Source organism: Hylaeus anthracinus, unplaced genomic scaffold, assembly GCF_026225885.1.
Source record: "Hylaeus anthracinus isolate JK02 unplaced genomic scaffold, UHH_iyHylAnth1.0_haploid 3, whole genome shotgun sequence".
NCBI lineage: Eukaryota > Metazoa > Arthropoda > Insecta > Hymenoptera > Colletidae > Hylaeus > Hylaeus anthracinus.
In genome coordinates this window covers 15,170,912-15,198,418 of record NW_026535284.1, presented here as the reverse complement: position 1 = coordinate 15,198,418, position 27,507 = coordinate 15,170,912, and the positions used below count along the sequence as shown (strand labels likewise).

Below are 27,507 nucleotides of genomic sequence, written 5' to 3'. Positions count from 1 at the left end.
GTACATATATTGTAATGTATTCAATTGTAATTTAACAAAATGGGTTGATGTAATTTTTTGAAACTTACAATCCAGCCGCTAAATTTTAGCGTAACAAATTGTTACTAACAATAATCTCTAGTAATAAGCCGCGTGATTGCGGCAGAATCTTATTGGTCGTTGCATCTCTGTCTAGGAGTGTACCATAATTTAGTATTTTTTAAATACATGTATTCCTTCTTTCATTATTTTATTTGCTATCTATATATATATTTCATATCGGTATTTTCACCACAAAACTGTAATTATTGTACATGAATAACTAGTAAGTTTTTTTACTAAACAACTAATCATGTTGGCAATACATTTGAAAAATGACCGTTACCTGTTTATATAAAATTGAATATTTTTCTATGTACACTCGTTGTTATTGAATATGTATATAAAACCAAACAGTGCAATTAATAATAAACAGCATGAGACAAAATCTAGACTCAGCGATAAGCAAAATATTCTACGATGTTCAGTTCAACAGAACTTGTCATCGAAGTAATATAAAAAAATTGCGAAAATATTACGACCAGGTACTAACAAACAATCAAAATAACTTATGCTTTCACTTTCATTAGTCTGAACGATCGTAATATTTTTTTTTCATTTAAATTTTTGTAATAATAATTATTAATTCCTTTTTTTTGGTTATAGAGCGATCTATCAGATTTTTGGGAGTCCTTTGAGTCCTGTTTTAAAGTTCTGCTCGCTGTCGTTCTGAATCATCCACAGACTAAACACTCTCTTGAATTTGTTGCTAAATTTGCTACCAGTTTGCATATATTCACAAATGAAGAGTCAGAGGAACCACTGTGTCCTTTTTTAATTAAACTATACAATTTTCTTTTGAATAATCATGGCGCAAAGGATCCAGGAGTGCGATTTCGCATTTGTCACTTTTTGAATGTATTATTTAATTCAATGGGTGAACAAGCTTTTATAGAAGATGTTATTTGCAACAAGATTGTTGTATGTATGGTGACTCGTTTGAAGGATAAATCTCCAAAAGTCAGGACACAGGCATTGTTCGCTTTGCGTAGACTTCAAGACCCCATGGATGATGAGTGTCAGGTCATAAAAGTGTATACATTTCATGCTTCTAAAGATCCGAATGCAGAGGTTCGCAAAGCAGCATTGATGTGTATGGGAAAAAATCAAACGACATTGCAAGTAGCATTGAGACGTACAAGGGATGTGAATGAAGGAGTACGTAAAGTAGCATATGAATTTGTTAGTAAAATTACAGTTAGATCTTTAACTATCACACAGAGAGACCAGTTATTGAACGATGGCCTGAAAGACAGGTCTGAAACTGTTAGAAAATGTGTTGAAAATGTTTTACTACCATCGTGGTTAAGATATTTTAATGGAAATTTTATAAGCTTAATTAAAGCTTTTGATGCTGAAATTGGTACAGATGTATCTGTTCTTGCTTTAGAAACTTTGTTTAAGTAAGTATTTATTATGCAAACAATTAAACATTTGTTTCAAATAATAAATATTTTACTTTTATATAGGAGCAGTGCATTGAATACATTAATAGAACAGTTACCAATAAATAATGAAACAAAATTAATTCCAATAGATAAGTTAACTACCGAGAATGTATTATATTGGAAATGTTTAGTAAAACATCTTTGTCGTGGTGCATGTACAGAAGAATTGGAAAGAATTGTTCCTGAATTATCTATATTTTGCACGCACATCTCCGACTTTTTAACATCGATATCCATAAATCAAAATGAAACATGGGAGAACCATATGCAGAAGTTTATTCTTTTACAGTTATTTGAGATAGCAACAACATACGATCTATCCGATGAACTCGGACGGAAAAAGTTGAATGAATTAATATGTAACACTTTATTAAGCAACTACTGGTCTGAAAAAATCATTGAATGTGTGGTGTCACATTTGGAGAATGTTATACCAGATGTAAATAGCAGAGTAGATACTTTGGCTCATGTAATCAGTGATATCCGATTGCCTTTGAAGGAATCTACACAAGTAACTCAAATTTCTGAACATCAACAAGATGAAAATAATTTAAAAGTAATATTAATATGTTAATTCCAAATATTGTAACCATACTGTATGTTTAATCAGTAGTGTTTTTTAGAGAGCGAAACTAAAAGTGAAGTTGTTGGAATTAAAAGAAGAAGAATACCAAGCTATAGAAAAGAGGGAATTTTTGGAGGCAGATAGACTACAGAAGGAAATAAATGCTTTGAATCAAGAAATAATAAAATTGTCAAAAACAGTTCCTCCTCCTTCGACGGGTGCCGAAGATATCAAAGAAAAAGATGATCCAGAAACAATGATCAAATGTCTGAGCATAATATGCTCTATGATGCAGTCTGTAACTTCATTAACACCGACGCTCGGAAATCTGATACAAATTGGTTTCAATAGTTTAGATGTAAGTATTTCTTAATTTCAATTTATTATAAATTCATCTAATGTAAATCTTATTTTTAGCACTTGAATGATACTGTTCACATATTGGCAATAAAAGCAATTAGTATCTATTGCATATTGGATAAGGAGATGGCAAAAAAACATATTCTAATATTGTTCTTACAATTTTCTCTGGAACAAGAGAATCAGGAAATTTGGATCGCAGCTTTAAAAGGAATCCTTGACCTTTTATTGTTGCATGGGCTTGAATGTTTCGACATTTTCGAAAATCGTAACGCGACTACTGAAAGTACCAACAAATCTGAACTTGTGCAATTATTCACCGAACGAGAAGTGACTCTGTCGATGGTACGGGGGTCTGATATACAGAAAAATAATTGCGATTTTATCAAAATTTTAGCGGGATTACTAGATAACGAAGTAAGTACACATTATACGTAATACAAATTATACGTTGAGCAAAATATTATATGTATATATTTTAAAAAATTTAGAATCAAGAATTAAGAACGGTTGCTGCCGAAGGTATTGCAAAGTTGTTACTTAATGGACGAATCAGTAGCTCTAGCTTGTTATCAAGATTGATAATCTTATGCTACAATCCTGCAAACGATGCCGACTTTTTTCTTCGCCAATGTTTAAGCGGTTTCTTCGATAATTTTATAATACATGTAGCAGAGGCACAGAAAATGTTGGAAGAGGCGTATTTGCCAACATTACAAATTTTGTATAAAGCGCCAGATTTTAGTCCTATGCAAGAAATTGATCCTTACGACGTTTCCAAGTTTATATTGAATATAACTAGGACTGGAATATGCAGACATTCAACGAAAAATTATTGCGCGCATAATAACCTTGTTTTTACTATTTTCTTAGAAGCGTTGAATCCAGACAGTTACATTGATCAGAAAATGTTAATTAAATCTCTTCAGAATTTACACCTGGAGATAGACGATGATACGACGAAAGAAAGTTTACGACAGCTTATAAAGAAAGTTTTGGATACGGTAAGTCCGACGGTTTACTAGTTAGTGGTTATAAGTTTACCAGTCGTACTAATTTATCATCTTCTGTAGGTGGGTACTTCTGATAAACAATTATTAAATCACATTGAGACTTTTAAACAAAAATTAGAAACACCAAGTTCTATTCAAGACACGCCAAGGGATCAGGCTAGTGAATAGTTATAATCGTTAATAGTGTTATTAACACTAGCAATTACAGTTGCAATTAAATATTAACGACGATCTAAACTATTATCATTTTTTATCAAACCACCCTTATTCTTCTGTATCATTGCATTACATGTTATAATAAACATACATTGAAGGAGAAATGCATCTTATTTATTTCAATTCCCTCCCAAAACATACCTAGCCATATTTCCTTCGTGCCACCTCTTCGCATATCATGTTCTACTGATACCAGGAGGAGAATCGGTCAGAATTCCATACGTACCGAAAAATTTGTTCTCTACCAGCTTGGGCGGTTTGCCGATAGATGGCGCCACCAGCGCCGAATGACCGACTTTAAAAATTTGTATTTATTTAGTTTGTTTCTGTAAAAATGTATAGTATTACTCTACGTTAAGAGTACTAAACGATTAGCTTAACTCTTGTTCTATGAATTATAGAGGTCATAAAGATTTAGATATATATTCTATAGTATGGAAGGTAATTTAATTGAAATTGAGACAATTTTGAAACTACGAATATCTTGTTTTATTGTCAATTTACAAAATCAAAGTTACAAGAATTTAGACTACTTAAAGATTAATAACATTTATATTATTAGTGGAAGAAAGTACATAATTATAATTTTTGTACAAATTTTACACATTATACACCCTTATTCTTCTGTATCATTGCATTACATGTTATAATAAACATACATTGAAGGAGAAATGCATCTTATTTATTTCAATTCCCTCCCAAAACATACCTAGCCATATTTCCTTCGTGCCACCTCTTCGCATATCATGTTCTCCTGATACCAGGAGGAGAATCGGTCAGAATTTCCATACGTACCGAAAAATCTGTTCTCTACCAGCTTGGGCGGTTTGCCGATAGATGGCGCCACCAGCGCCGAATGACCGACTTTAAAAATTTGTATTTATTTAGTTTGTTTCTGTAAAAATGTATAGTATTACTCTACGTTAAGAGTACTAAACGATTAGCTTAACTCTTGTTCTATGAATTATAGAGGTCATAAAGATTTAGATATATATTCTATAGTATGGAAGGTAATTTAATTGAAATTGAGACAATTTTGAAACTACGAATATCTTGTTTTATTGTCATTTTACAAAATCAAAGTTACAAGAATTTAGACTACTTAAAGATTAATAACATTTATATTATTAGTGGAAGAAAGTACATAATTATAATTTTTGTACAAATTTTACACATTATCGGAACAGAATATGTTTCAATATCTTAGGTACACATTTAAACAATTTTATGTATAATTAGGAAAATTTCATTTCATGCAAATCTTACTATATAACAAAAATAATTTAAATATACTATGTTACGATTAAATAGGTTATATCACTATTTAAAGTTAATGCAGTCTTGCATTTTTATATAAATTAAAAGTCATTCAGTCTTTATCATACAATAAAGATCCTAGCATCATTTTTCCTCTCATGATACATTATGTTACACTGTATAAATAATAAAACAAATTGAATTTCCTAATTGATACAATTATACTATTTGATACTGTTCGGGTTCTACTTCGTTGATGTGCCGTAAAAAAAATGTGACCTTGACTTGTTCGACGTGACGACAAAGTTTCATGGCCAAACTTGTTCGTAGCTTCATGTGTTGCGTCAGAGACGGTAGATTCAACAGTAGGAACGCCAGTCCGTCAATTTCCTATAAAATAAAATAAGATAATGTAATACGTTTGTCTAATATAAGATTATTTCCACATTTTTCGTACATCTCACCTCTTGTTTAACTCGATACGCGATATCTTTGCAATCGTTCGTCTTTCTCAAATATCTGAACACGTCGTCCACGCTCCAAAACAAGGGATTCGAGTCCAATTTTCGCGTTTTCGGTCGTCTTTGTTTTTTCTGCATTCTCACATATTCAGCATCCGCTTCTGAGCAATCAGATTCGATGCTCGTATCCCAGTCTCGCTCTCTCTTACTTGCCCTGGTGACTGCACTACTTTGACTATATTTCGACGAATGTTTGTTATTACTCAAACTACTGGGGCTTCCTCTATCCTTCGTCTTTCTATCATTAAACGAACTTCCAGAGTCCTCCGAAGCATTACTCGACGGTGGCTCGGTTTTAAATTCATCCGACTTGTCCGATTTCTCCAAACCTTTTTGGATCATGATATCTATCTCAGAAAGTGGCGTTCTTCCGTCGAGGGTCTCTTCAATCCCTGACACATGTTTCGCTAAATCCAGCGATAAAAATGGCAAATCGTCCTCGTGGTCGTAATCGTCCTGAGTATCCTTCTCTCTGTTCGCCCATCTACCGCGCCTCCTCTTCCGTCTACCACCCCATGGCTTAGGTTTTTGCACCATGATACTCGTGTAACCCTTTGGCTTTCCCCTTCTTCCAGTACCTACCGATGCTGCTATAATAAAACATTACTCACAGTTAAGAGTGATCACAATACAATGAAACAATAACTTGAAAATATTATTACTTACTGAATTTGGCTTTAGACGTCTTATGACATCTATCTGGACATTCGTTTTCGGGTACGTACAAAGGTCCGAACAAGTTCGGGCATACCATCAACTTCTTGCAGATATTTCTGCAAAAGTCCGCCACCATATCGCCAGACGTGACGACTGCAACGCTAGCACGGTACGTATTGTTTTTGTGCTTCGCCTTTAAAACTTCCAAATGATATCCAGGATCTGGTTTCGAATCGCATTGCAGTACTTTCAATATTCGAGCGCTTCTGTATCCGACGGATACGATCATCGACAGAACTTCCCTCATCACTAGAATCACAGGACCAGGCCCCACTGCTTTTGGCAGTGTCGCCAGTTTCCCTTTGGAAATCATAGGCCCCGTGAAACAACGGTAATTGAAATATATCTTTGGACACCACAACGACGAACGAGGCTCTGATATCGGTATATCTAAAACGTTGCTCTTCTTTTCGTCTTTCGGGGGCGTTTGCAGCTTTTTACAAAGTTCCACGTAATCCTTCGGTGGTTTCAGCGGGTAGTGATTAGACTCGCACCATCCAACAGGAAATATTTGCAGGGAATGCATATCGACTATATGTTCTGGTCTCGTGTTTTCGTAATTATCTAACTTTAACCATAAGAGATTGTCAACAATTTTTGTAATATGCGCAGCGCATATAACATTCTCGCGCTCTGGATCGACTGCTTCTAACCGCATGCCGCACTCGAATCCAGCATCGGTAGCGCTTTGTCTTTCGGAAAATAATGTCTCTTCCGCAGCAATCGCCTGCGTCTCTGTTAAATATTCGTCCCAATCGAAGTCATCCCTTTTTGAGATCCATCCATTTGGTTGTGCTATTCTAAATAACGATTAAATGTTAATTGACGATGGTATAAATACTGTGGTAGAATATTATGAATATTAATAAGCTTACTTAATATCGTTTCGCTTTGCCCATCCAACTGGGAAGATGTACGGATGTGCTGATGTGCATAGCCAAGTATTTTTTTCTGTACTATTGTATATACACGACTCAATATCAATTCCTTCCATTGATTTATCATATGTGTCGATACGTACGAGGAAGTAAGTGTTATCGAATACTTTTATAACAGTCGCTGGGCATATTTTTGTTTGATGAATTGGACTTAAAGCTTCCAATTTCATGCCAACCTTGAACTCATGCTTCGAGTGTTCTACGTTATTGTTAAATAGTTCCTCTGGTAGGCTGTTGTTTTTTGGTATAGATTCTAATAAGTCTTTCCACTCTTCGTATGTATGCATGTCTACAATAGAACTGGGTGGCTCTAAAAACCAATTAGAATCTGATTTAGATGTGAATCCATACGGATGAAGATGTTCTGATGTACAGAACATCCAAAAGTCTTTATGCAATGAACCGGGAGTGTCATATCTTAGTAGAAGACGTCCACCTACATTTTCTATGATCTAAGAAATAAAATTGAGAATATTAATTTTAAAATAAAGTGAAATCAAATGAAAGTTATAAATGACTTATTAAAAGTTATTGGATGTTTCTTACCGTAGCTACCCATAATTTATAAGGATGTAGAGTATCACTAACTTCAACTTTCATCTCTGGTTTAATTCTTTCTGTCATGCTGAGACCATCCTGAGTAATACAAAATAAAAATTGAAAGATTAGATCATGAATTATAGTTGCAATACTTTTTTACAGGTTTACAACCAACCCCTGACAACATTTGCGGTGGAACAGTCCGTGCTGTTGTTAAAAATTCATCCAACTTTTCCATGCAGTTAGGTAATCGCTGAAGTACAATATCAGGTGGTTCTAACTTTTTATTATTTTTCACACACCAACCAAGTTCATGAGCAGCCTCCTTTGTGAGATTGAACCAAAATTCCAGTGATCTATCATCTCCACCAAAGTAACGTAACCGTAATAGAGGTCCGCATGCCATAACAATGGAGGCAATCCAATATTTGATGTTTTCCTCGTTTGCAGTCTTTGGAATTGGCACTTCAAGAGACATGCCAATTTCGATGCCGCTTTGAAGCGTGAGTTCCACATGTGGAAACATAATTTGAGGTACTTCCACGCTTTCTGTGACATCGAGGTAGTCTTGCCAAAAAAATCCATACTCTGAAAAATAAATCATAGACATGAATTTAATGAAATATAATTTTTAAAATAATGATCAATGCATTGAAGGTGTTTTAAAAGTGGGAGATGTAAATATTTTCATAAATAAATTTTTATTTTCAATTATCAAATGTATGTTGTATTACTCTAAAAATTAATTAATATACATTTTTTACCGAGTTTAGATTATTTTTATTTATTTAATATCAATCTACTAAGACACGATAAAAAAAAGAAAAAAAAAATCAGTGTCACGTTCTTTTAAATTGCATTTTCCACCACTATCGCAAATATATTATAACAAATCGTCGTTATCTCGATGTTACAAGATCAACGAAAATAAATAAATTATATCGCGCGTTTTATTCGTCGATTCCACAGAATTCCCGTTTATCATATTTATTATTACAATTACAAAATAAAACGATATCAACGAATGTACGTTGGTCACCTTTTATAATGGTATCACTGACACCGACATTCTATAGAGTTCAAAAACTTCAAAGGTTACCGAATAATAAAAATCATAAAATTTATGGCAAACAATCCGCGACGTTATATAATAATAAATCGTGCGAACCAGAGTCGATTTAATAAGGAGGATTATTAATAATTTAATCTTACCTCCTTCTTGCACTTTCTCTTGTGTTCGTCCCTCGCAAGGTTCCATGATTTCGTTATAATATTATAAGGCCTGCACACGAATTCATCGAAATCAATTTTGATTCGTCGTTAATCGACGAGAAATGGAAGGGACGTTATTAATCTGTCCGTGGTGTTTCGAACGATATCTCGGTGAATTTTACAACTCACCGTGGCGATGTGTGCGCTTATTTTTCGAAATTTCTGTGGTGCTTGGTCAATGAAAAATAGTTACCGTCGATCGTAGCTGCCCGTGCCGCTCTATACTGGTCTACCGTGCGTGTCTTCTCTCTCGCTCCCCCTATCGTTTCCTATCTCTCTCGTGCGGTACGTTTGGCGCACTCGTCCCGAATATCACAGCTACCTAACTTCGAATTGAGCAATATTATTTCGATTACCTTTGTATCGGAAAATTAAATAAACGTTTTCCGTTCGACAGCTATCGGTTAACGATTCGCGAATGAAAATTTTATCGTCGAAACTTTCTAGAACGTTACCGACCTCGTCTGCGAATAAACATTTCGTAATGGAACATTCATTTCACATTATTTCTGTTAAATAATTCTAGTTTCCCAAAGAGAGCTCGAAAGACAAAGAAAGAGTGCTTCTCTTCGCGTTTCTGCAAATACTTTCGAGTGACGACCTTCGATACCGATCGAAGCGAGAAAAATAGTATCACTCTTTTCACCCTTTCTAAGCTGAGATTTGAATCTGTTGTGTATACTGTAGATATCGAGATTCCTATAGTCGCGTTTGGTAACCGTCGTCTTCAGACGCCCATAGGCGTTCAACGCACATACTTGTATTAATCGATGCTTATCAGAGAATGGCGAAATTCCATTTGAACACTAAACGAAAACTTAGTATGACGATCTATCCTTTATGCATCTATTTCTTTGAACAGCTATCGCAAGCTTTACACGAGCTCTTATTTGTTCAACGTGAAATATTTCATTCTATAATTCAGATTGTAATTTTGTACTCAACGATGAATAATTCTTTTCGTCTTTTATTTCTCATTTTCTGACTATATTATGCTAATAATCGTCCAAAGCTCGAATTTGAGAAGCAAATGGAGTGAAACACTCTGATTGAAATTTACATATACAGACTACACATATTTCATCTATTACATTTTCTCACGAAATTACGTGTATCGCGTCGCGTTCGATTGTCGTACATCGTCTTTACAAAGTAAATCGATGTAAATCGTGTAAATTCGAAAATATAGTAGAATTTCCTGTATTTTATGTTCACGTAAATTCGTACCTTCGACTCTTCGTTACTTTATCTCCACACGTGTTCGTCGTGGCTATACACGAATCCACTCCACTATAGAAATGTAACTGCACTCGTTCGATGCACGAGTATCGTAAACCTCGTTATTATTCACCTGTACGTTGTAGCAATTTTAATGTCTCGCAATTTTATATTTCGCACGATGTCGTTATTCGGATAATGTTACATAAAAAAAAGATATTAGCAACGAATCCCGTGTATGTATTCGTTGGAAAATCGATAGAATAGGTGCAACACGTTTTTCATTCCATTTACAATTTTCATACGCATGCTGCTTACGCACGTATATACATTCGGATAGAGATTCGTTAAACGAAATAACATAGTAACGATTTCGTGATACGAAGAAATCGACAACATACGTTCAGAGAAACTGAAATACATGCACGTCGAGAGTAAAGTCTGTCGGAGTAAAAGAATTCTCGTCAAACGTAACGGTGTAAAAATAAATCTTATAAAAGAAGATTTACGCCTATCGTGTTTTCAACATTGCGAAAAACAGGATTAACTTAATTGAATCCAAGATTATAAAAACTATCGAATCGCTACACCTGCTGCTGTTACCAATATACCAAAGTCAAGAGATATGGACAAATCAATATTGATATTTTTTTATCGATTTTTATAAGAACGTCGTTTCTTCGAATAAAAACGAATGTTACATTTTGGACAAGGAACGATTCGTGTCTCTTTTCGAGAATATGGCAAATATCTCGGAAAATGAAAACACGAGCATTTTTTATCATTTTCTAGAGTTTTCCACCTTGATAGCAGACGACACATGCGTCGCTCTCTTCACTCGTAAACAGTTGTAAACATTGCATGAATTTTTTAAATCTATGTCACTGTCTCGACACGTAATTTGATTGTTACACTGTGAAATATGTTGTTTTTTGTACATAGATGCAAGTTCAATACTTGCTGGCATCATGGGAATATAATGAAGAAATTGAAACTGTTCGAATCCTGGTTTTCCTTGTTACATAACCTTAATAAAAGGTTCCCGTCGGTGCCTTGCAAACTGTTTTGCTCGAAAACGAGTTTATCCCCGACCGATGACAACGTTAAAAGGTATTTCAACCATCTGCTGGATGCGTATCAAAATAAAGGTCGGGGAAATGAAAGCTTTAAAGAGATTTTTAAGATAGTTATGATACCACAATTGCTGAATGAAAAACTGCAAATAACAGAGAATATCAAGACTTTGAGCGAGCTTGGTACGTTTTCAAGATTCTTTGTGTTATAAAGTTGCGGCTACAAAGTATTGGCACTTGTTTTTTAAAGTATATTTGTTACAATTCGGTTATAAGGAACTGGTTGTTACAAACTAGAAACTTTGTCTAATTCTACGCAGGTTGCAATTTCATTTTGTGCTTGCTTGATATATTAATTTAAGCAAGTAATTTTTTTAAAATGTTTTATCACTTGTAAAACTATAATCAGTGCCTACTATGTTGCTTACCTAAAAACTATGTAACTATACTTCAGAAACAAGTTTACATGAGTTTCTTATTTTAGGGAAGAAATGAAAATCATACGGTGATAAATGCAGTGAATAAGATAGATAATCAAGTATAGTTTATCGGTTTAAAACTGAATGTCTGAAGAAGATCTAATTTAACTATAATTTTGTCTACTACGCAAAGTCAAACATGAATGTGCATATGGCTTGAGTTATCGAATAGTAAGTTGTATGGATTTTTTCAATGGTCGAAACATCCATCACTTTGTAGCCAGACTTACAGTACACAAAATTATTCTTTCTCAATAATTTATACTCTAATTTGATCTTCAGTTGGCGAAAATGAGGAAATGAAGAACCTTGCTAGGGAGGAAGAATCAATGTACAAACAACAGTTACTAGAAATCGACGAAAAAATACTAGATACAATTTTACGGAATTTGGGCGGGGACAATTACGAGAATGTTGTTTTAGAGATAACACCGGGTGTAGGAGGTCAAGAGTCCATGCTGTTTGCTAAGGATTTATTCGATATGTATATTGGATACGTGACCTATTTAGGATTCGATTATGAAATTATGGATTTGGACGATAGCGAAAAAGGTGGTATAAGAAAAGGTGTTATGGTAATATCAAATCCAAAAGCTTTTCGGAAATTAGCGTATGAAGGTGGTGTACACAGGGTACAGAGAATACCAACGACAGACAACTCCGGTCGAGTGCATACGAGCACGGTTACAGTGGCAATTTTACCAGAACCTAAGAGTATAGACATTACTTTAAATGAGAAAGATTTGAGAATAGAAACGAAAAGAGCGTCTGGTGCTGGTGGACAGCATGTAAATACTACAGACTCTGCTATTAGAGTGGTTCACCTACCCACTGGCACAATTGTCACTTGTCAAATAGGCAGATCTCAAATAAAGAACAAAAACTGGGCGCTTATAAAGCTGAAAAGTATATTGTACGAACAGCAATTGAACAAGCAAACCTCGTTCATCGCCTCGTTACGCAAGAAGCAAATGGGACTGAAATTAAGAAACGAAAAAATTAGAACGTATAATTATAATCAAGATCGCGTAACAGATCATAGAATAGCAAATGGCACGATGCACTATTTAAAAGAGTTTCTGAAAGGTGGGCCAGCTCTGGAAGAACTCGAGGAGAGACTCCACCAGGATATGCAACAGAAGCTACTCTTAGAGATTATGCAGAAGGTGGAGAGAGAATTGAAATAACACCGAGTTCGTTCAACATTTGCCATTTTGATAAGAAACGATTTCATTTACATAGGCAAGCCATTGTACATAGCAAATTGGTAATAAACTCTGTGTAATACAAGTAACATTCATTCGTTTTTCGTTTCGAACCATTAGGAAACAAAATGTTCGTCGATAAATAAAGATAATTTATGTTGAGTAATCTTTGAGCATTTATTATTCTTCCTTTTGAAATGTTTTCTTAGCGATATCCGTAAGATGAAAATAAATCTTGAATTTTGAAAAGAATCGAAATATTACATTTTACTTTGTATTGTTACAAAAATAATGTGATAGTAAGACCCTATGCATTGAATTGGAATTTATTTTTTAATGTAAATTGTGGAATAGTTTCTAGGGAGGACCGTGGTCGAAAACGTTTAAAAGGGAAGAATAATGAATACTCGAAGTCTACTCGACAAGAGCGCCTTTCTGTTTTGCTCAAGGAAGCAGACAGTTAGCGAAGTAGAGAGTTCAGTTGTTTATTTGAAAAACATACAACAAGATTCATCTTTGTTTCGTTTGGTTTTAACCGCGTGTCCAAAGGCACACACCATCCTTGCAACTTCTTGTATAATACATTGATATACAAAATTAATATTCGTAATCTCTATAAATATCAAACGACATGTCTTATATCGGTTAATGTACAAAGCGCAAAAATGTTAATGTGTTCCATAGTATCGTGAACGTGCGCTCATGGTATACGCCCCTGCTTCAACCGTTCCCCATAATACCTTACCTACTTTGTCACCCAAAAAATTATACCAAACTCGCACTAGATGCCATTTAATTATTCTCGATGGTAATTTTATTCCGTTAACTTTTGCACCTCGTTAAATTTTCGGCTACACCACGTTTTCCACGAGTACCTGCTACATGAACCAAATGTCGCGTAAGTACAGTACCTTGTTCCCTTATTCGTGTCGGTGGCTCTGACCTAAGGATGCTCTACTAGATTTTGATTATATCGATTTTGTGATTGCATTCACGAATATTTCCCTAATCGCGAAAACGTAGACTTTCTAATCAACCTTCTGAGTCAGCATCCTGCTGTCGTCGCGACTTAAGCATCGTTAAACCCTAACGATCATGTAGTAACGATTAGTGCTGGGACTATTTTTATAATTAAATAATCGAATGCGTTCGACGAGTAGTCCCAGCCCTGGCAACGATCGCTAAAATGGACAGAGGCGAAGAGTAGGGACCAAAGCAAGGAGGAGAACAGGGACGTATACGGAACTGACGCCGCATTGCATTTCGGGCAGTAAGGTTGTTCTTTAGGACTAAACAGTTCTTTGAATCCTCGAATCGTCCACCGCAGAAGCCACGAACCCATGGACATCGACTTTAGATCAAGAATTCGAAGCAGAACACAGTATTTTCTCGGAACATGTTCGCCTGGGAAACGTTAAAATCTGTGGAAGTAGACCCATTCTCATCATTTTTTTTTTTTACGGAGATAATTGTCGTTAGAGGATGAAGGAAAGTTCGATTCCTAGCGTACAAATAGTAACGAACATCCTTCAAGAAAATACCGATGCATAATTCAACCCTTGTCCCGTGGAGCTCGATGATCCTCCAGACTTTTCAGATGCAGACCCTGCCTGCACCAAAGTACGCGCCGATAGAGGAGACATCACCAGGACCTTAATCACTCCTCTCTATGACAGCGTCGCTATATATACTAGAACATCTTGAAATCGCATTAACTATAAAAAGAAAACATCGAATATTTCGCAACGAATCGCCTCCAATTGTATGTACTTTGTCCCGTGAACAGCTTAATGACGTTGGCAAAGGTAATACGTTTTCACGAATCTCTCGAGAGCGCTCTCAGACATCCCATAGATGGGCAGAATTTTATTCGAATAATAAACGACGAACGAAACGTGCTCTCTATAATCTATACTCTTATAATTTATTCGAATGCCTATGGCGATTGGACAGTTGAAGATAATTTGTTCGGATAATCTTTTACTTATTTAACGTGAAACAAAGGCGTTAATTTTCATCTAAATGAGAATTTTGCCCATCTCTGCGCGACGAATTACAGCGAGAAACGCTTTCGATCTTAATTTCATAATATTCAACTTCGTCCGTCCTTGTTGACTCCGAATCAATGGAGTCGATTCGCGGAAATTAATTCTGACCAAGGACGATCCGTCTTGCGAGGACACAGGCGGTCGATAACAGAAGAAGGAGGTAGATATTCGATTCCACGTTCGAAGCCAAGCCGCAGAGATCTTTGATCTCGCTTTCCTTCGGATCGCTGCGAATGCAGGACTGAGGTTTCTTTCTCTTCAGGGGGTTGAGCGCCTTCTGGCAGACCAGAGAGTTGTTCTCGTACATCACTTCCTCCGGTATCACGCTCAATGGAGGCGATACCGTGTCGAAGCAGTCCGTGTTGACCACCACTAGAAGCATATTACTGAAATCCACTGGTTGCACGATGTAGGGCCTCAGGCATTCGTCGTTCACGTTGGATTCGATGTCGAACGATACGAAGGACGCGTTCCGCAGGTACAGGTACACCTAAAGGAAGAAATGGTGTAAAAATAAATAATTATCAATTCGTAACAAGCTCTTAAATAAATTGGTCCACTTTTGTATCATCGAATTTCTCAACGTGTTGAACTCTGTTTACCTCTTGATCGCAAGCTTCTGGCCTGGTTCGATTGATCAGAACCTTTTGGTCGAACAGTTTCTCGTCCTTGGCGTCCACCGGAGGCTTTTCTTCGCTCTCCTGGTAACTTTCGTGCATACCTTCGTCCTCGTTCGGGTAAGCGTACACCTCTGCGTACTCGGAGTTCCAAATTCCTGCTCTGGCCCAAGCCCAGACCGCTTGCCCGACGAGCCACGAGATCAACTTCTGTGCGCTTCTCCATGGCTAAAAACAACGAGGTACAAACAGAACGCGATTGGCGCTAAAAACTGTTTTTAAAAATTAATTCTGGAAGAAATCATTTGACCGATTACCGTGAGCAGTATGCTTCCATCGTTAGTGGTATGCGTTCTTTTGAAGCAGACCGCCTGGTAATCGTATATCCTGATCCTCTCGAAGACGCTCTCCTTCACGAGATTGGACATGATCGGTCCTCTGATTTCGCCAAAGAACTTCCCTGCGTCGGATTCGTCCTCCGCTGCGATCACGTATCCGTTGTTGTCGATCAAGTAGCAAGCCCAGTTCTCTGCGCCGCAATGCGAGTGACAATTCCCTAAACCTTCGCAGCTGAACGTGATGTTCTGGAAGAGCCCTTGAAGAGCGGTGTGCTGGAACTGAAAGCCTACCACCGCCGCTGGCGCCTTTCCTTTTGAAGATTCTGCAGAGCGTACGGATCATTTCAGTGATACAGCGCAAATGGTTAATAAGTTTTTGCTACGAGTAGTAGTAATTATACCAATAAAAATGGCGTGACTGGCGGTGACGAGGGTGGTGTTGTCGGCACCCTCCTCGTCGAGTGGCACGGAGAAGACAAAGTTCTCACGGTGGATATAGTGCTGCTCGACGGCGCGCTTGTACCATACTTCGTCTATGGCTCTCGGGTAGATCTTGCTGAAGTGGTCTTCTGAAAGGGTGGCGTTCTCGTCCAGCAAGAAGTCCTGCCATCTTGTCAGGCCACTGTGAGTGGCCATGAAGGCGAGCGTCACGCCGAAACGTTGTTGGAACTCTTTCCTACAAGAAGCAAAGCGTTAGACTTCGTGGTCGAAGAAGACTCCTCCTCAAAGTAGACCTTTGAGCTTTTACTAATATACTGCGCTATTGCGTTACCGAGGAGCTTCGATAACTCGCTCGCGACGTTGGGGCTACCACTGAAGAACGTTTCGTTCAGTTTGGTTCAGAAAACCGGGAAGGTTACAAATAAAAGCGTTGCGAGCGAGTGTATCGCGACTAATGGATAGTTAAGGCGAATTCAATTGATCCTCCAGCTGTCATCGTCCCTCTTCGAGGTCCCGGTCCTGACAGACGACCTCCATTCTTGGTGGATCCGTGATCTACCACCGATTAAGAATCGCGAAAGGAACAACAAAGGGGTAAAATATAAATACATAAATCGTTGTCGAAAACCAAATAAATGTTCAAAAAGGGTGTGACTTCAAAGTTGAGAAACTGAACGACTCAACGTTAAGTGGGACACTTAGATTGAAATGAAAATAGTGGGAGGAAAGCGAGTACAGTTAAAAGAAGCGACAAGAACGAACGATCGAGCGTAATCGTTAGTCTCTAGAATGAAAACGTAAGGTGCGATGTGATGGACGTTACCTTGGCAGCAGATTCATCAGCCTAGCTAAAGGTCTGCATTGCGTCAAAGTGGTAAATATTAGTAAAAAAGAAACAGGTCCGTTTCGTTATCCTGACGGAAGAGAGAGAGAGAGAGAGAGTAAGAGAACGGAAATAAGAGAACGTATTGTGCACCGAACGAAAAGAAAAATGTACAGCGAAACGATACACTAAAACGGGCCCGATGCAGCCATTATGGTACAGTGGCATGCGTCTTCTGACATTTTATGGTGGAGTCAACGAAAGTTATTTACAGGCTCATACAGTTATCACAGTTTGATTCTTCATCGTAATCGAGTATGTTACAAGTGTTCAAGGCTGTACATCTAGGAATCTATCCCACCGTTCGGGCCTATTCTTTCATTGCTCCATCACAATTGTCCACGCTTTATAATGTTAATCGCACTATCAAATTTTAATTTCGATTTCAATATCTATAAAAGAAGGAAAGATATCCTAGCCCTTTAGCGACCTTTTCCGTACTAATTCGAACACGTGCTCGCGTTTCAAGGACGTTTTATGGCGATGCTCACCCTTTTTCCTCGCGCGTGGTGCTGAGGTTTGCAAACCACTCGGTTACCTTTGCGTCGAACACCAGACTCAGCAGAAGCTCTCTGTCGCAGTAGTAAGAGTCTTTGTCCGCTTTGTATGGCGTGGCTGTTGGAACAGAGCGTTCATCAGTGGTCGTACATTTATCTATTTATTTTATTTAACGTCTTTATCGGGTATGACCGAGTAAGAAAAATAACTGATGTCTGCATCAACAATGTTAAATATTAACAATGAAATATTAGGTTGTCCCAAATGTATCTTTCGTGACTTGCACTCATTTATTTTGTGTGGCAGTGTTTATACAATGGATCGTACCCAATTCAATAATTGAACATTAGACATAAAGTATTGCTGTATTACTTATTAACGAAATGGAAGAAACTTTTGGGACAACCTGATACATACTTCATACTGTACAGCTTCGTACAGGACACCCTGTATAGCAGAGAACTAACATTGAATACGTCGCATGACACGACCCTAACTCCAGCGATTGATGCATCAAAATTGGCTTAAATGGAAATAACACCTACGCTTTGATTTGCGGTGAGTGTCGTTACCGGAACTCGTGGCCGAGTATTCTGGCGGCTGGGACGGTTGTTTCATGTCGTTCCATTTCCAACCCGGCTGTCGAGTACGCTCCAGGAAATGCAGGAGCTGCGCCTCCGAGGAATTGAACGAATGCTCGTCCTCGTAGTGGTATCTGCGTCAAAGGCGTCGTTATCGATTTAGTTCATAAATTTAACGCGCTCTCAGTGATCGACATACGAAAATTGACGGGACTTATTAGTCCCGCCAGTAAATAAAGGGTTAAAGAGGTTAAAGCATATAGGTAAATTGCAAAGAGGTCACGAGCCGGAACGATTCCACTTACTTGCAGTACAACCAATGGGGATGCACCCGCCAGTTCGTGCCAGAGAAATAATCGGACACGTTCTTGCCTGCAACAGACTATCTCGTTAGAATACTAGAGATTGCTGGAACGTTGGTATAGCTGAACAAGCTTAGTCCGATCTCTGATTCATTTGATATCGATTAAAAAGAAATAAGGAAGGACGAGATCCAAAAATTTCACTTGTCGAACTCTACATGTACGATACGATAAATGATAAATGCATTCGAAGAGAATTCCGATGTTTATTCAGCATCTAGGAACTCGGTAGCTAAGATTCGGAATGGTCACGAATCGCACGTTTCATTGGAACACCTACCACTAACGTGAACACGATGTATTTCCTCGGTAGCGTGAACGCGATGACTTCCGTTGTGATCATGTTCCGGCAGACTGACCACCACCGTGAACGGCGTGTTTGGTATGCCGGTGTAGTCATACTTCCTCTTCACTCTTCCCACACGTTTCTACGGAGCAGAGGTAATCAGGTGAACGTTTCAACGTAGAAATTTAATCATCCGCGGACGATTACGAGATCACTCACCATGTCATCGTAATGGTACTTTGTGTGAAGCGTCACGCTACCGTTTGCCTGATTGACCACGTCATTTCGAAGCTGCAAGAAGAACTTGGTTTAGTATGGAGAACGGTAACATTATCGTAGGTAAACGAAACGAAAAAACGAAAACTAAGGCACGGGGGGATTCGAACGCACGATCCTCGGATCCGCGGTCGACCACTTACGCGACTAATTACTACTACGATACTACACTGTTAAAGAATAATAATTTCTACGAAGTAAATGTCGGAATATTATTATACGTAAACCGCGGATGTTAATACAAATACATATTTGTACAGTTTCAAAGAATCGCATTTTATATATATTTTTTCCAGTCACGCGCATCCTCCCACATTTTCAGTTGCCATAAATGCGTACGCATCCGCGGTGTAATTATATGTTTACCATGATGATTCCATCGTCGAACTCCCTTGGTCCTCTGTCCTGATCCATCAGCTCGACCTCCGCCATGTCGACGCTGTTGTACGCTGGTTTCAGGATTCCCTGAAACTGTAATTTCGAATATTGTTAAAAAAAATTATTCTCGTGTCGTAGGAGGGTCGTTTAAAAAACGTATGACACTAACCACTGGTCGAAGGTCGGGATGAATCAGGATGAAACCGTTGTTGGTCACGATGAACGCGTATCCGTTAACGCCGAGCTGTTGTCAAGAAGCAAAAGAAAGGAACAATGAGCCAGATAAGTAACTGTAACATCTAACGAGCGATTTCTAACAGTAACGGAAAGAAGAAGAAAGAGATCGGCTCACCCGATGGGGCATCATGAGCTTCTGTATCTCTCGTATCGGAACGTCCGTGCCAGCGACGCCTAGGAGATCGGCGATCCGTGTCTGCGCAAAGAATCATCGTCGCGTTTTAACGAAATTCCGTAATCGTGGCTATGGGGGGGGGGGGGTTCGTGTATAGAAATCAATTACGTAATCATCATCATCCCAAGTCGCATAACCATAAGCGTATCTACCTTCTCCAATAAACGCTATCACAATGAATTCGTCTAAAGACACACTGTTCTAGTATTAGAAACAAAACAAAAATAAAATGACGGTATTTACTAAAGAAACGATAACGATAACGATGATGATGATGATAATAATAATAATAATAATAATAATCATAAACGTATTCTTTGACGTAAGACTGGACGTGTATAAACTAGCTCAACTACGTTCTCAATAATAACGATAATAATAATAACAATAATAATAATAATAGTAACGATACACAATTAAGAACAATTAATATCTGACGCAGGCTATCCTAAGTGTTAATAATCAAATCACAATTGGCCGCGCCGTTTATCGTTCAACCCAACGTCCCGTTCATTCTCTGCGAATCGCCGTTTTCTTCTTCGTGGACCGGACGTAAACAGAGAAAGAATATGACAGTAACGGAACGAAGAGAAAGAGGACGAACTGTTCGTGTTTAATCGAAAATATTTTGGGAAATTGCGCACGATATTATCGTACGTTGTTATAAATGATCACGGATTCGCAGAAAACGGAAGTGCCGTCGGGAACGGCGTCCGACCGAACTCTACTGTTTTACTCGACTAACCAAATCTAGCACTCAAAAAAACTTCAAGTCGTACTGTGTGCACGCGTGTGCTCAGTACATTCCTTATACCCAACGGGATATTCTCTCTCATGTTTCAGAGCATGTATATATATATATATGTATGTGTATATATATATATATATATATATATATATATATATATATATGTAGTCACTGCAGAACCATAGTTCTTCTACGAGTCAACGATAATAATGATAATAATGATAATAATAATAATAATAATAATAATAATATTAAGAGGAGGTATCGCCGTTCGCAATCCAACAGGCGGACAGGATAATCCATGTTTCTACTCGTCTCGAACAGGGCACAGGGTAGACTAAAGTACCTAAACCTACCTAATGATTAAACTAAGTCCATTACCAGCGTTAGACAAAATTAAGATACCAGAGAGACGAACGTGTACCTAAATGGAATGAATGTTCGTCGCGCGGCGTCGATCTCGTCTCTGGGATTCCCGAATCAGTATATTCTACCCGCCATTTAAATTTCATTCGTTTCGAGCATGCTTCGTTGCAACATTTTCAAACCCTGTTCGTGAATCCCCTTTGGCGTACACAAAATGACCGATCTAAACGAATGGTAAACCCTGAGTGAAAGGAAGAGAAGAGTCCGATACCAGATCTTCTTAAAAAGAATATCCATAGACGAAGATGTAATTTTTCTTTCGAAGGAATACTTGCGTTTTCGCCTACAAATACTCGTTACAAAGGCACAAGGACTCTTCTAATCGTTTTAAGAAGATCTACAGCTCGATGCATCGGTGAATGTACGAACTCTCCCATGAACGCACCGGTTCAGTCCCGAGCTTTAGCATTTATGGAGACTTGGCCAATATTTGCTATACCAATATTCGGTTTCGATAACGATTTCAACTCGACGTTCTCCCCGGAATATTGGATCCGGTCCGATCGATACTACGATCGATCCATTCTTCGACGCCCGCCGATCGTTCCCTCACTGTCCGCGCTGTCGGAGGCCCAGACACGCGTGAACGAGCCGCGCGAATACAAAAGGCGAAAGGGTTACGGGGCTCTATGCATTGGAACAACGTTGCTTGTGTTTTTTGTTTTTTTTTTTTTTTTTTTTTGTTTGTTTGCTGCCAACCTCTCTTGTCTCTGTCACCCAGTACGCCTCGTTCACCAGCACCTGCCTTGTGATGTTCTGTGGACAAACATGAACTTAAAACCAGGGGAAACTCCGCTCGCGTCAAGGGGGCTGGGGTGGTTTGGCTATCGACTAACCGCGACTCTTCGACGTTATGTATCGACGGGATGAAGGATCAGTCCTGAGAGTGATCGGAAGCGATGCAATCAGTGATACGATTCTCTGTTAACTTCTGATTATCTGACTGATTTTTTTCTCTCGCACGATACACAAGCTCGAGGTAGCCGTAGTTAACGCACGGTTGAGTCTCGTCAATCGATCGTGGGGGGCATTGGGGGGGGGCGGGGGGGGGGGGAGGAGCGGCGGCAGCGGCGGCTGTGAGAAAGGGCCGTGTCGCATGGGAATAACGATGATTATGATAAGTGCGTGCTCGAGTGGCTTAATAACGACGGGACCGTTAATACGATTCCGAAGGCGTGCACCAGAGAGGTCGCGAGGCGACGCGGAGTCTACGTGCGTTATCAAACGGTCGATTACCTTGATCGTTCGTTTCGTAATACCTCTGACACTCAATTACACGTGTATCTTGTTGGAATAATTATTTCTAGAAAGGGACGAACGGTAATCCAACAAACACGACGGTAGAGGACGTCGCTGTTTATCGTTTATAATACTTTTCTGGACGCTGTTGGCTATCGTTTTTCGAAGGACCAACCTGGTGGTCCTGTACCATAATTTTCGATTTAAATAGTTGAAATATCAGCGAACAGAACTTTTGTATAATTTAATGTTTAGTTTAACCGTTGAATAACGAATCCTTTTTTTAGTTCTCACTTCTGACGTCCGTGAATTAGTCTAAACGAGCGTTCCAATTTTCATAAGTATCTTGAACGTCTTCACAGCTATCGAGTAGTACATAAGAAAACGACTGAATGAGACGGACAGCTTGACAAAGTGAATCAATTAGGAGATTCAAATGTAATTTACGCATCTACCAAGTTCGTTTCGGGGCAGAAACGGTCAAGGATTCAAGAACAGTTACAATAGTTCCCTAACGGAATTAGATTGTCTCGGTTCGATTGTACCAGAAAAAGGAAAATCTTACCGCGTTATTGCGTCGGTCAAACACCGGCATGCTAACCGAGGTCATCAGCTTATACTCTTGAAGATCGCTGCTCTGGTCGTGCGACTTCTTCTGCTTCTTCACGAACCTGCGATCGCGCTCCGAAGTGTTGAACAGCTTCTTTCTTCTGTGGAGCCTGAGGAACCTCTCCTCCTGTTCCTCGCTTTCGCGTTGCTCCCAGAGCCAATCGGTCATCTTGGGGTCCGTGATGTCGGCGTAGACGGGGGTCCAGATCGTTGGATGGTCCGTGCGACCCAGTACCAACGGTCGTGCCATCACGGGAACGTACTTGAGCACCTGAAGATAGCGATTAGAAAGATTAGACAGAAGATTGACAATTACGATCGAAAAATTGGTATCAAGTTCCTCGGGGTCAGAAGTCAAGATAGATCCCGGTTTACCTGTTCTCTGACTTCAGCCAATGTGCAAAGATGAACAAAATATCCTCTGTTCGCGCAAGCCATCCATTGCACCTCCCTGACGTCCGCCACTTCCCTGCCAATCAGATAAGTGAACATTCTGACGGGCATGTCCGCTCTATACGGTTCGTCGGGATTGTCCTTCCAGTTATAAGTCTCGAAGATGTCTTTATAGTTGTACGGCACGCCGTCCGTTATCAGCATGATCGCCTGGTTGCAAAGGGCCCCTTTCTTCTCCATTCGATAGCTCTCGAGCAGCTCGAAGGCCGTGGTCAAGGCCAGCGAGAAATTCGCGATCTTCTCCGTGTTCAGATTCGATATGGCTCTCTTCAGCTCCCTGACGTTTGCTAAATTCGCTTGGACCAAGGTATCGTTGAAGCATGGAACCACCTTGAAATAAAATCATGGTTAATAGAAAGCGTAAGCGTGCCTTATCTTCAACAGCGATGGGCAAACCCGTACGCTTCGAATAAATCTGAAGTTTGTCGACATGTTTATCTCATTTCCTTCTTTGGAAAATGTTCGAAAGCCTTCGTAGCCTAGGGTTTCGGCCATCACTGGTCTTCAGCAATTATATTGTCTCTGCCAACCAATGGCTACCTAAACCTAATCGCAATCGTTGCGCTTCTCGCTAATTACCTCCTTGGTGACATTGGAGAACGTGATGATGTTGACGAAGTCGTTGTTCCCTAGAGTGTCTAGGATGTTGTTAACCACGTGCCTAGCGATTTCCCTGCGTATGCCGGTCATGCTGCCCGACGTGTCGATCAGGATGAGGATGTCCTTCGGGCTGGTGGCTGCCTCGATGTACCAGCTTCTGGTCCTGCAGTCGAACAGGTCGACCGTCTCCTCCATGTACCAGTTCATCGCCGGGTACTGTCTCATGAATCCCGTCGCGCTGCCGAAGTACTGCCAGGACAGGGACGGGTCCTGTTCGTAGTTGTTGATGAAGGTCTTGTCCAGCTCCTCGGACCACTTGATCGCCCTGATCACGGGCGTGGCTCTCTCGTAAACGTTCGTTGGAACGTGGACGGCGGACATGTTCAGGTTCACCTCGCCTCCGAAGTGGTAGCTGTTCTTCACGTCGATGGTGTTGTTCTTTGCGTTGATGAATTTGAACGAATCCGGGGGCGTGACGTCCGGAGCTGATAACGCCGACGTTTCTGCTACGTCCATGATCCTCTGGAAGAGGAAGGAGAGTTAGAAACCACGATGAAATTTACAATATATATGAGGATCCCGGTACGCGCGTAGATACGAATTGTAAAGATTGATTAAAATCGAGCGGGTACCTTGATGGCTGATATTTTCGACTCCATCATAGCCTTGATGTCCTTGGCGATCTCGTGAACCAAGGCGTTACCATCACGTATCGTCACCGACGCCTGCTTGTACCTCTCCTGGAACTTCTCCACGTTGGTCACGTACTTGGCCAGCTGGGACAGCTCGAAACCCAATTTGTGCGCCCATGCTTTTGCTCTGTGCGTGAAACAATAAGCGACCTCGTTAGTTAGTCTCTGGGTCCCTTTTAAATTTCTTTAAATCGCTCCGAACGTTCCACAGTGGTCCGTGCTCGGGTCTTCCCGCGCGCGAAACTTCGAGACGGAGCATTCGAGACGGAGCATTCGAGACGGAGAAGGGAAAACCACCGGAGGAAGGTTTGATGTAGGTCGAGGGAGTAAACACGTTCGAAACGTGACGTAGAGTTTGACGAACAATGTACACGCAGCGCGATACGCCACGGATAGATTGAAGGACTATTAGGTTGTAATTCTTTAAATAGAATTCTTCTAATACCACGAGACCGGAAATAGTGTAATTCTGTTTTCCCTGCTGAGAGATCGAGTCTAACCGTGTTTACTTTACCTTTGAAATCTGTACCATAGATTTGTTCTTACTATTTATATCGCTATTATAATTTCCATATTACATCTACAGCATATAGCTATGCCTCCTTTGTTAAATGTACGCTTATTTTTAGCCCTACACGATATTTCCTTTTCACTCGATACTCCATTATACAGTGCGTTCGGCTCTGATGCAACGAGGAAATATTACAACCGTTTAATGCTCTTAAGAGATACCAGCCGCGGCAAACATGAATCGGAATTCTTAAAAATAATTAACGTGTCACCTAGTCGAACGGCTCAACCACTCGCGAAACGTTCGAAGCCGAAGACTCGCTTATCGTTCATTCGAATACACATGGTCCCCGGAAACTCGCCTACGATCTATTCAATTCTGAAAGATGACCTAAAATTGCAAAACTCAACAAAGACACGAGTCACGCGGAACGTGTTACATCGTGTATCGGCCACGTTTTCGCCGTCCCCCCACCCTCTGCCGAGGGTGGGCGCGTGTCGATAACACTCGTGTCACCTGGACCAGTAAATAAACCCGATTACCTGTCCAACCGTAGCGTGGCACGGATAGTAAATAAAGGAAACACGTTCGCGAGGTCCGTTTGAACGGTAAACCCGTGATTTGAATAAACGGTCCGTGACGAAACGAGGACTTACGTGTTGTACGATATGCCGTCACCGCGGTCGGGTGCCTCGATCAGGATCAGGACGACGACGGCGTACAGGAAACGAAGCCTCATGACTGTCGTCCAAGACGGCGCTCCGCTGTTTACGCGAGGACACGGTAAACAAAACTGGTGCCGAGAGGAGGCTCGCGTCTGACATTAAGGATTCTCTCGGCCGGCCACGGTGCTCGTCGTCGTCGACGTCGCCGTGCAGTGCGCGCACCGTCCGACCACGGCCGTCAGTTACCCCGAGCTTATCGATCCACGCGACTGCGGAGCTTGCGCGCAGAGATGAGCAGAATTTCGTTCGAACGCAGTGGCGTATTATCCTATCGGCAAACAAAACCCTCGATCGACGGGTTAACTAAAAATTAAATTAATGGTGGATGCAGCGTGAACATTAAGCCGACCCTAGTTTCGTACAATTAATTTCTAATAAAGAAACGAATAATTTTTGTTAATTATAATGTGTTTAATATGCGATTGAACTTTCTATCTGATCCCATCAATTGTTTCGCTTGAATAAAAAACCTCGACACTGCCCGCGCACAAAGTCTGCGAGACGCGGCGAGCGTCTCGACAACGCGTCGCCGCTCGTAAGCGTCCGCTGAAAATTGATAGTAATGTTTCCCTCCGAATGTCGGTCCCAGCCCCTCCTCTATCCTCGCCTAGCTTGCTCTGTTTCCGTCGGTTTTTCGTTTAGCTGGTTCGTTGGCATAGTTCACAGGGGGCTGGCTCGGGAGGAATCGCGAGCTTGTAGCCTCCGAGGGTATTTTTACAGGTCTGGTTCACTGGAACGAAGAAAACGCCGAAGAAACTCTCGACTCTCGCGTTCTCTTGGAGTTTTTATTGCTGGAAGAGATTATTCGTACCGTTAATGAGAAGAAATCGTTTTGGCGTAATGATTGATTTTGTGTAACGTTGCTTGAGCGAGGAGAGGTCTGCGTACAGAGTTATTAGAGTAATTAGGAACTTACGTGACAAGTCGTGAATGTTGTTTAATGCTTGGATGTAGGACTTGACAGCTTCAAAATTTCAGGATAATTTAATTTTCTTGGCACGGGACGATGTTCCTGTTGAAAAAATGGAGTCCTACGATGACTGCGGAGTTTCCGGCGCTAAAAAATTAATTGCATCCTAATACTCTTACGTTTCCAAGATATATATGTATTGTATTAATAGTTGAAGAATAATGTCACTTTTTCTTTTTACGAGGTACCTGATGTCCAGCGAAGTCCCAACGTTCCTGAGCAATTTATTCTTACTTTTATATTTGGACAGATATTTTCCTGGAGTTTCTTGTAGCTAGGAGTAGAAAACGAGGGTGTTGTAATTTAATTAAGTCGTAGGAAGAGTTACACTCCAAATAACTGAGAAGGAGGGTAGCGGAATATTTTCTGGGGCAACCTCCTTACGCCCCCATCAACAGACCTCGCGACGCCGGCACGAAATCGTATCCCGCATCGATGGAAGGACATTCCGTCAGGCTTTATGTCCTTTTTTCCTCGAGGGTGCGATCGATTTGCTTTCGGATATCTTTGGTCC

The 27,507-nt window shown here is 39.9% G+C and overlaps 4 protein-coding genes across 10 annotated transcripts; 2 read left to right on the top strand and 2 right to left on the bottom strand.

Moving 5' to 3' along the window:
• The first annotated feature begins 276 nt into the window (after positions 1–276).
• On the top strand, positions 277–3,653 carry LOC128893773 (condensin complex subunit 3-like). Its single transcript, XM_054154996.1, has 7 exons — positions 277–563; positions 685–1,481; positions 1,548–2,082; positions 2,150–2,449; positions 2,509–2,868; positions 2,943–3,455; positions 3,525–3,653. Exons 1-7 carry the CDS (start codon positions 456–458, stop codon positions 3,630–3,632), a joined length of 2,721 nt encoding a protein of 906 aa, XP_054010971.1. The 5' UTR covers positions 277–455; the 3' UTR covers positions 3,633–3,653.
• A 1,066-nt stretch (positions 3,654–4,719) lies between these two features.
• On the bottom strand, positions 4,720–10,300 carry LOC128893772 (scm-like with four MBT domains protein 1). Of its 4 annotated transcripts, none has more exons than XM_054154993.1 (9): positions 10,153–10,300; positions 9,119–9,247; positions 8,866–8,935; positions 7,829–8,241; positions 7,660–7,749; positions 7,051–7,565; positions 6,125–6,975; positions 5,402–6,048; positions 4,720–5,327 (listed from the first exon to the last, which is right to left on the bottom strand). In XM_054154993.1, exons 3-9 carry the CDS (start codon positions 8,909–8,911, stop codon positions 5,157–5,159), a joined length of 2,733 nt encoding a protein of 910 aa, XP_054010968.1. In that variant the 5' UTR covers positions 8,912–8,935; positions 9,119–9,247; positions 10,153–10,300; the 3' UTR covers positions 4,720–5,156. The 4 variants fall into 4 exon arrangements, with proteins under 4 accessions (XP_054010968.1, XP_054010969.1, XP_054010966.1 ...); XM_054154994.1 differs by having other exon boundaries at positions 9,055–9,251; positions 10,153–10,284; XM_054154991.1 differs by having other exon boundaries at positions 9,119–9,251; positions 10,153–10,284.
• A 635-nt stretch (positions 10,301–10,935) lies between these two features.
• LOC128893778 (peptide chain release factor 1-like, mitochondrial) lies at positions 10,936–13,066 on the top strand. Its single transcript, XM_054155003.1, has 2 exons — positions 10,936–11,399; positions 11,978–13,066. The coding sequence occupies exons 1-2, from the start codon at positions 11,066–11,068 to the stop codon at positions 12,880–12,882; spliced, it is 1,239 nt and encodes a 412-aa protein (XP_054010978.1). The 5' UTR covers positions 10,936–11,065; the 3' UTR covers positions 12,883–13,066.
• Positions 13,067–13,369: 303 nt separating this feature from the next.
• On the bottom strand, positions 13,370–26,261 carry LOC128893770 (voltage-dependent calcium channel subunit alpha-2/delta-3). 4 transcript variants are annotated; one of them, XM_054154982.1, is made up of 19 exons: positions 25,955–26,261; positions 24,728–24,914; positions 24,075–24,617; positions 23,418–23,825; positions 22,999–23,313; positions 21,894–21,950; positions 19,961–20,041; positions 19,778–19,852; positions 19,597–19,701; positions 19,174–19,245; positions 18,949–19,096; positions 18,612–18,678; positions 18,271–18,440; positions 17,719–17,842; positions 17,168–17,200; positions 16,305–16,579; positions 15,883–16,226; positions 15,551–15,793; positions 13,370–15,438 (listed from the first exon to the last, which is right to left on the bottom strand). In XM_054154982.1, exons 1-19 carry the CDS (start codon positions 26,035–26,037, stop codon positions 15,046–15,048), a joined length of 3,723 nt encoding a protein of 1,240 aa, XP_054010957.1. In that variant the 5' UTR covers positions 26,038–26,261; the 3' UTR covers positions 13,370–15,045. The 4 variants fall into 4 exon arrangements, with proteins under 4 accessions (XP_054010957.1, XP_054010958.1, XP_054010959.1 ...); XM_054154983.1 differs by lacking the exon at positions 17,168–17,200 and having other exon boundaries at positions 25,955–26,259; XM_054154984.1 differs by lacking the exon at positions 21,894–21,950 and having other exon boundaries at positions 25,955–26,259.
• Positions 26,262–27,507: the final 1,246 nt, after the last annotated feature.

Bases quoted from the DNA above. Each gene is read 5' to 3' on its own strand.
- LOC128893773 (XM_054154996.1), top strand. From the start codon at position 456: ATGAGACAAAATCTAGACTCAGCGATAAGCAAAATATTCTACGATGTT. The intron at 2,083-2,149 runs GTAATATTAATA...AGTGTTTTTTAG, and splicing joins AAGATGAAAATAATTTAAAA to AGAGCGAAACTAAAAGTGAA. The intron at 3,456-3,524 runs GTAAGTCCGACG...CATCTTCTGTAG, and splicing joins TAAAGAAAGTTTTGGATACG to GTGGGTACTTCTGATAAACA.
- LOC128893772 (XM_054154993.1), bottom strand. From the start codon at position 8,911: ATGGAACCTTGCGAGGGACGAACACAAGAGAAAGTGCAAGAAGGAG. The intron at 8,242-8,865 runs GTAAGATTAAAT...TTTATTTTTCAG, and splicing joins AGAGAAAGTGCAAGAAGGAG to AGTATGGATTTTTTTGGCAA. The intron at 7,566-7,659 runs GTAAGAAACATC...TTTATTTCTTAG, and splicing joins ATAAATTATGGGTAGCTACG to ATCATAGAAAATGTAGGTGG.
- LOC128893778 (XM_054155003.1), top strand. From the start codon at position 11,066: ATGTTGTTTTTTGTACATAGATGCAAGTTCAATACTTGCTGGCATCAT. The intron at 11,400-11,977 runs GTACGTTTTCAA...TTTGATCTTCAG, and splicing joins CAAGACTTTGAGCGAGCTTG to TTGGCGAAAATGAGGAAATG.
- LOC128893770 (XM_054154982.1), bottom strand. From the start codon at position 26,037: ATGAGGCTTCGTTTCCTGTACGCCGTCGTCGTCCTGATCCTGATCGAG. The intron at 23,314-23,417 runs GTAAACCGGGAT...CGCTATCTTCAG, and splicing joins TGGCTGAAGTCAGAGAACAG to GTGCTCAAGTACGTTCCCGT. The intron at 15,439-15,550 runs GTAAACAGAGTT...TTCTTCCTTTAG, and splicing joins CAGAAGCTTGCGATCAAGAG to GTGTACCTGTACCTGCGGAA.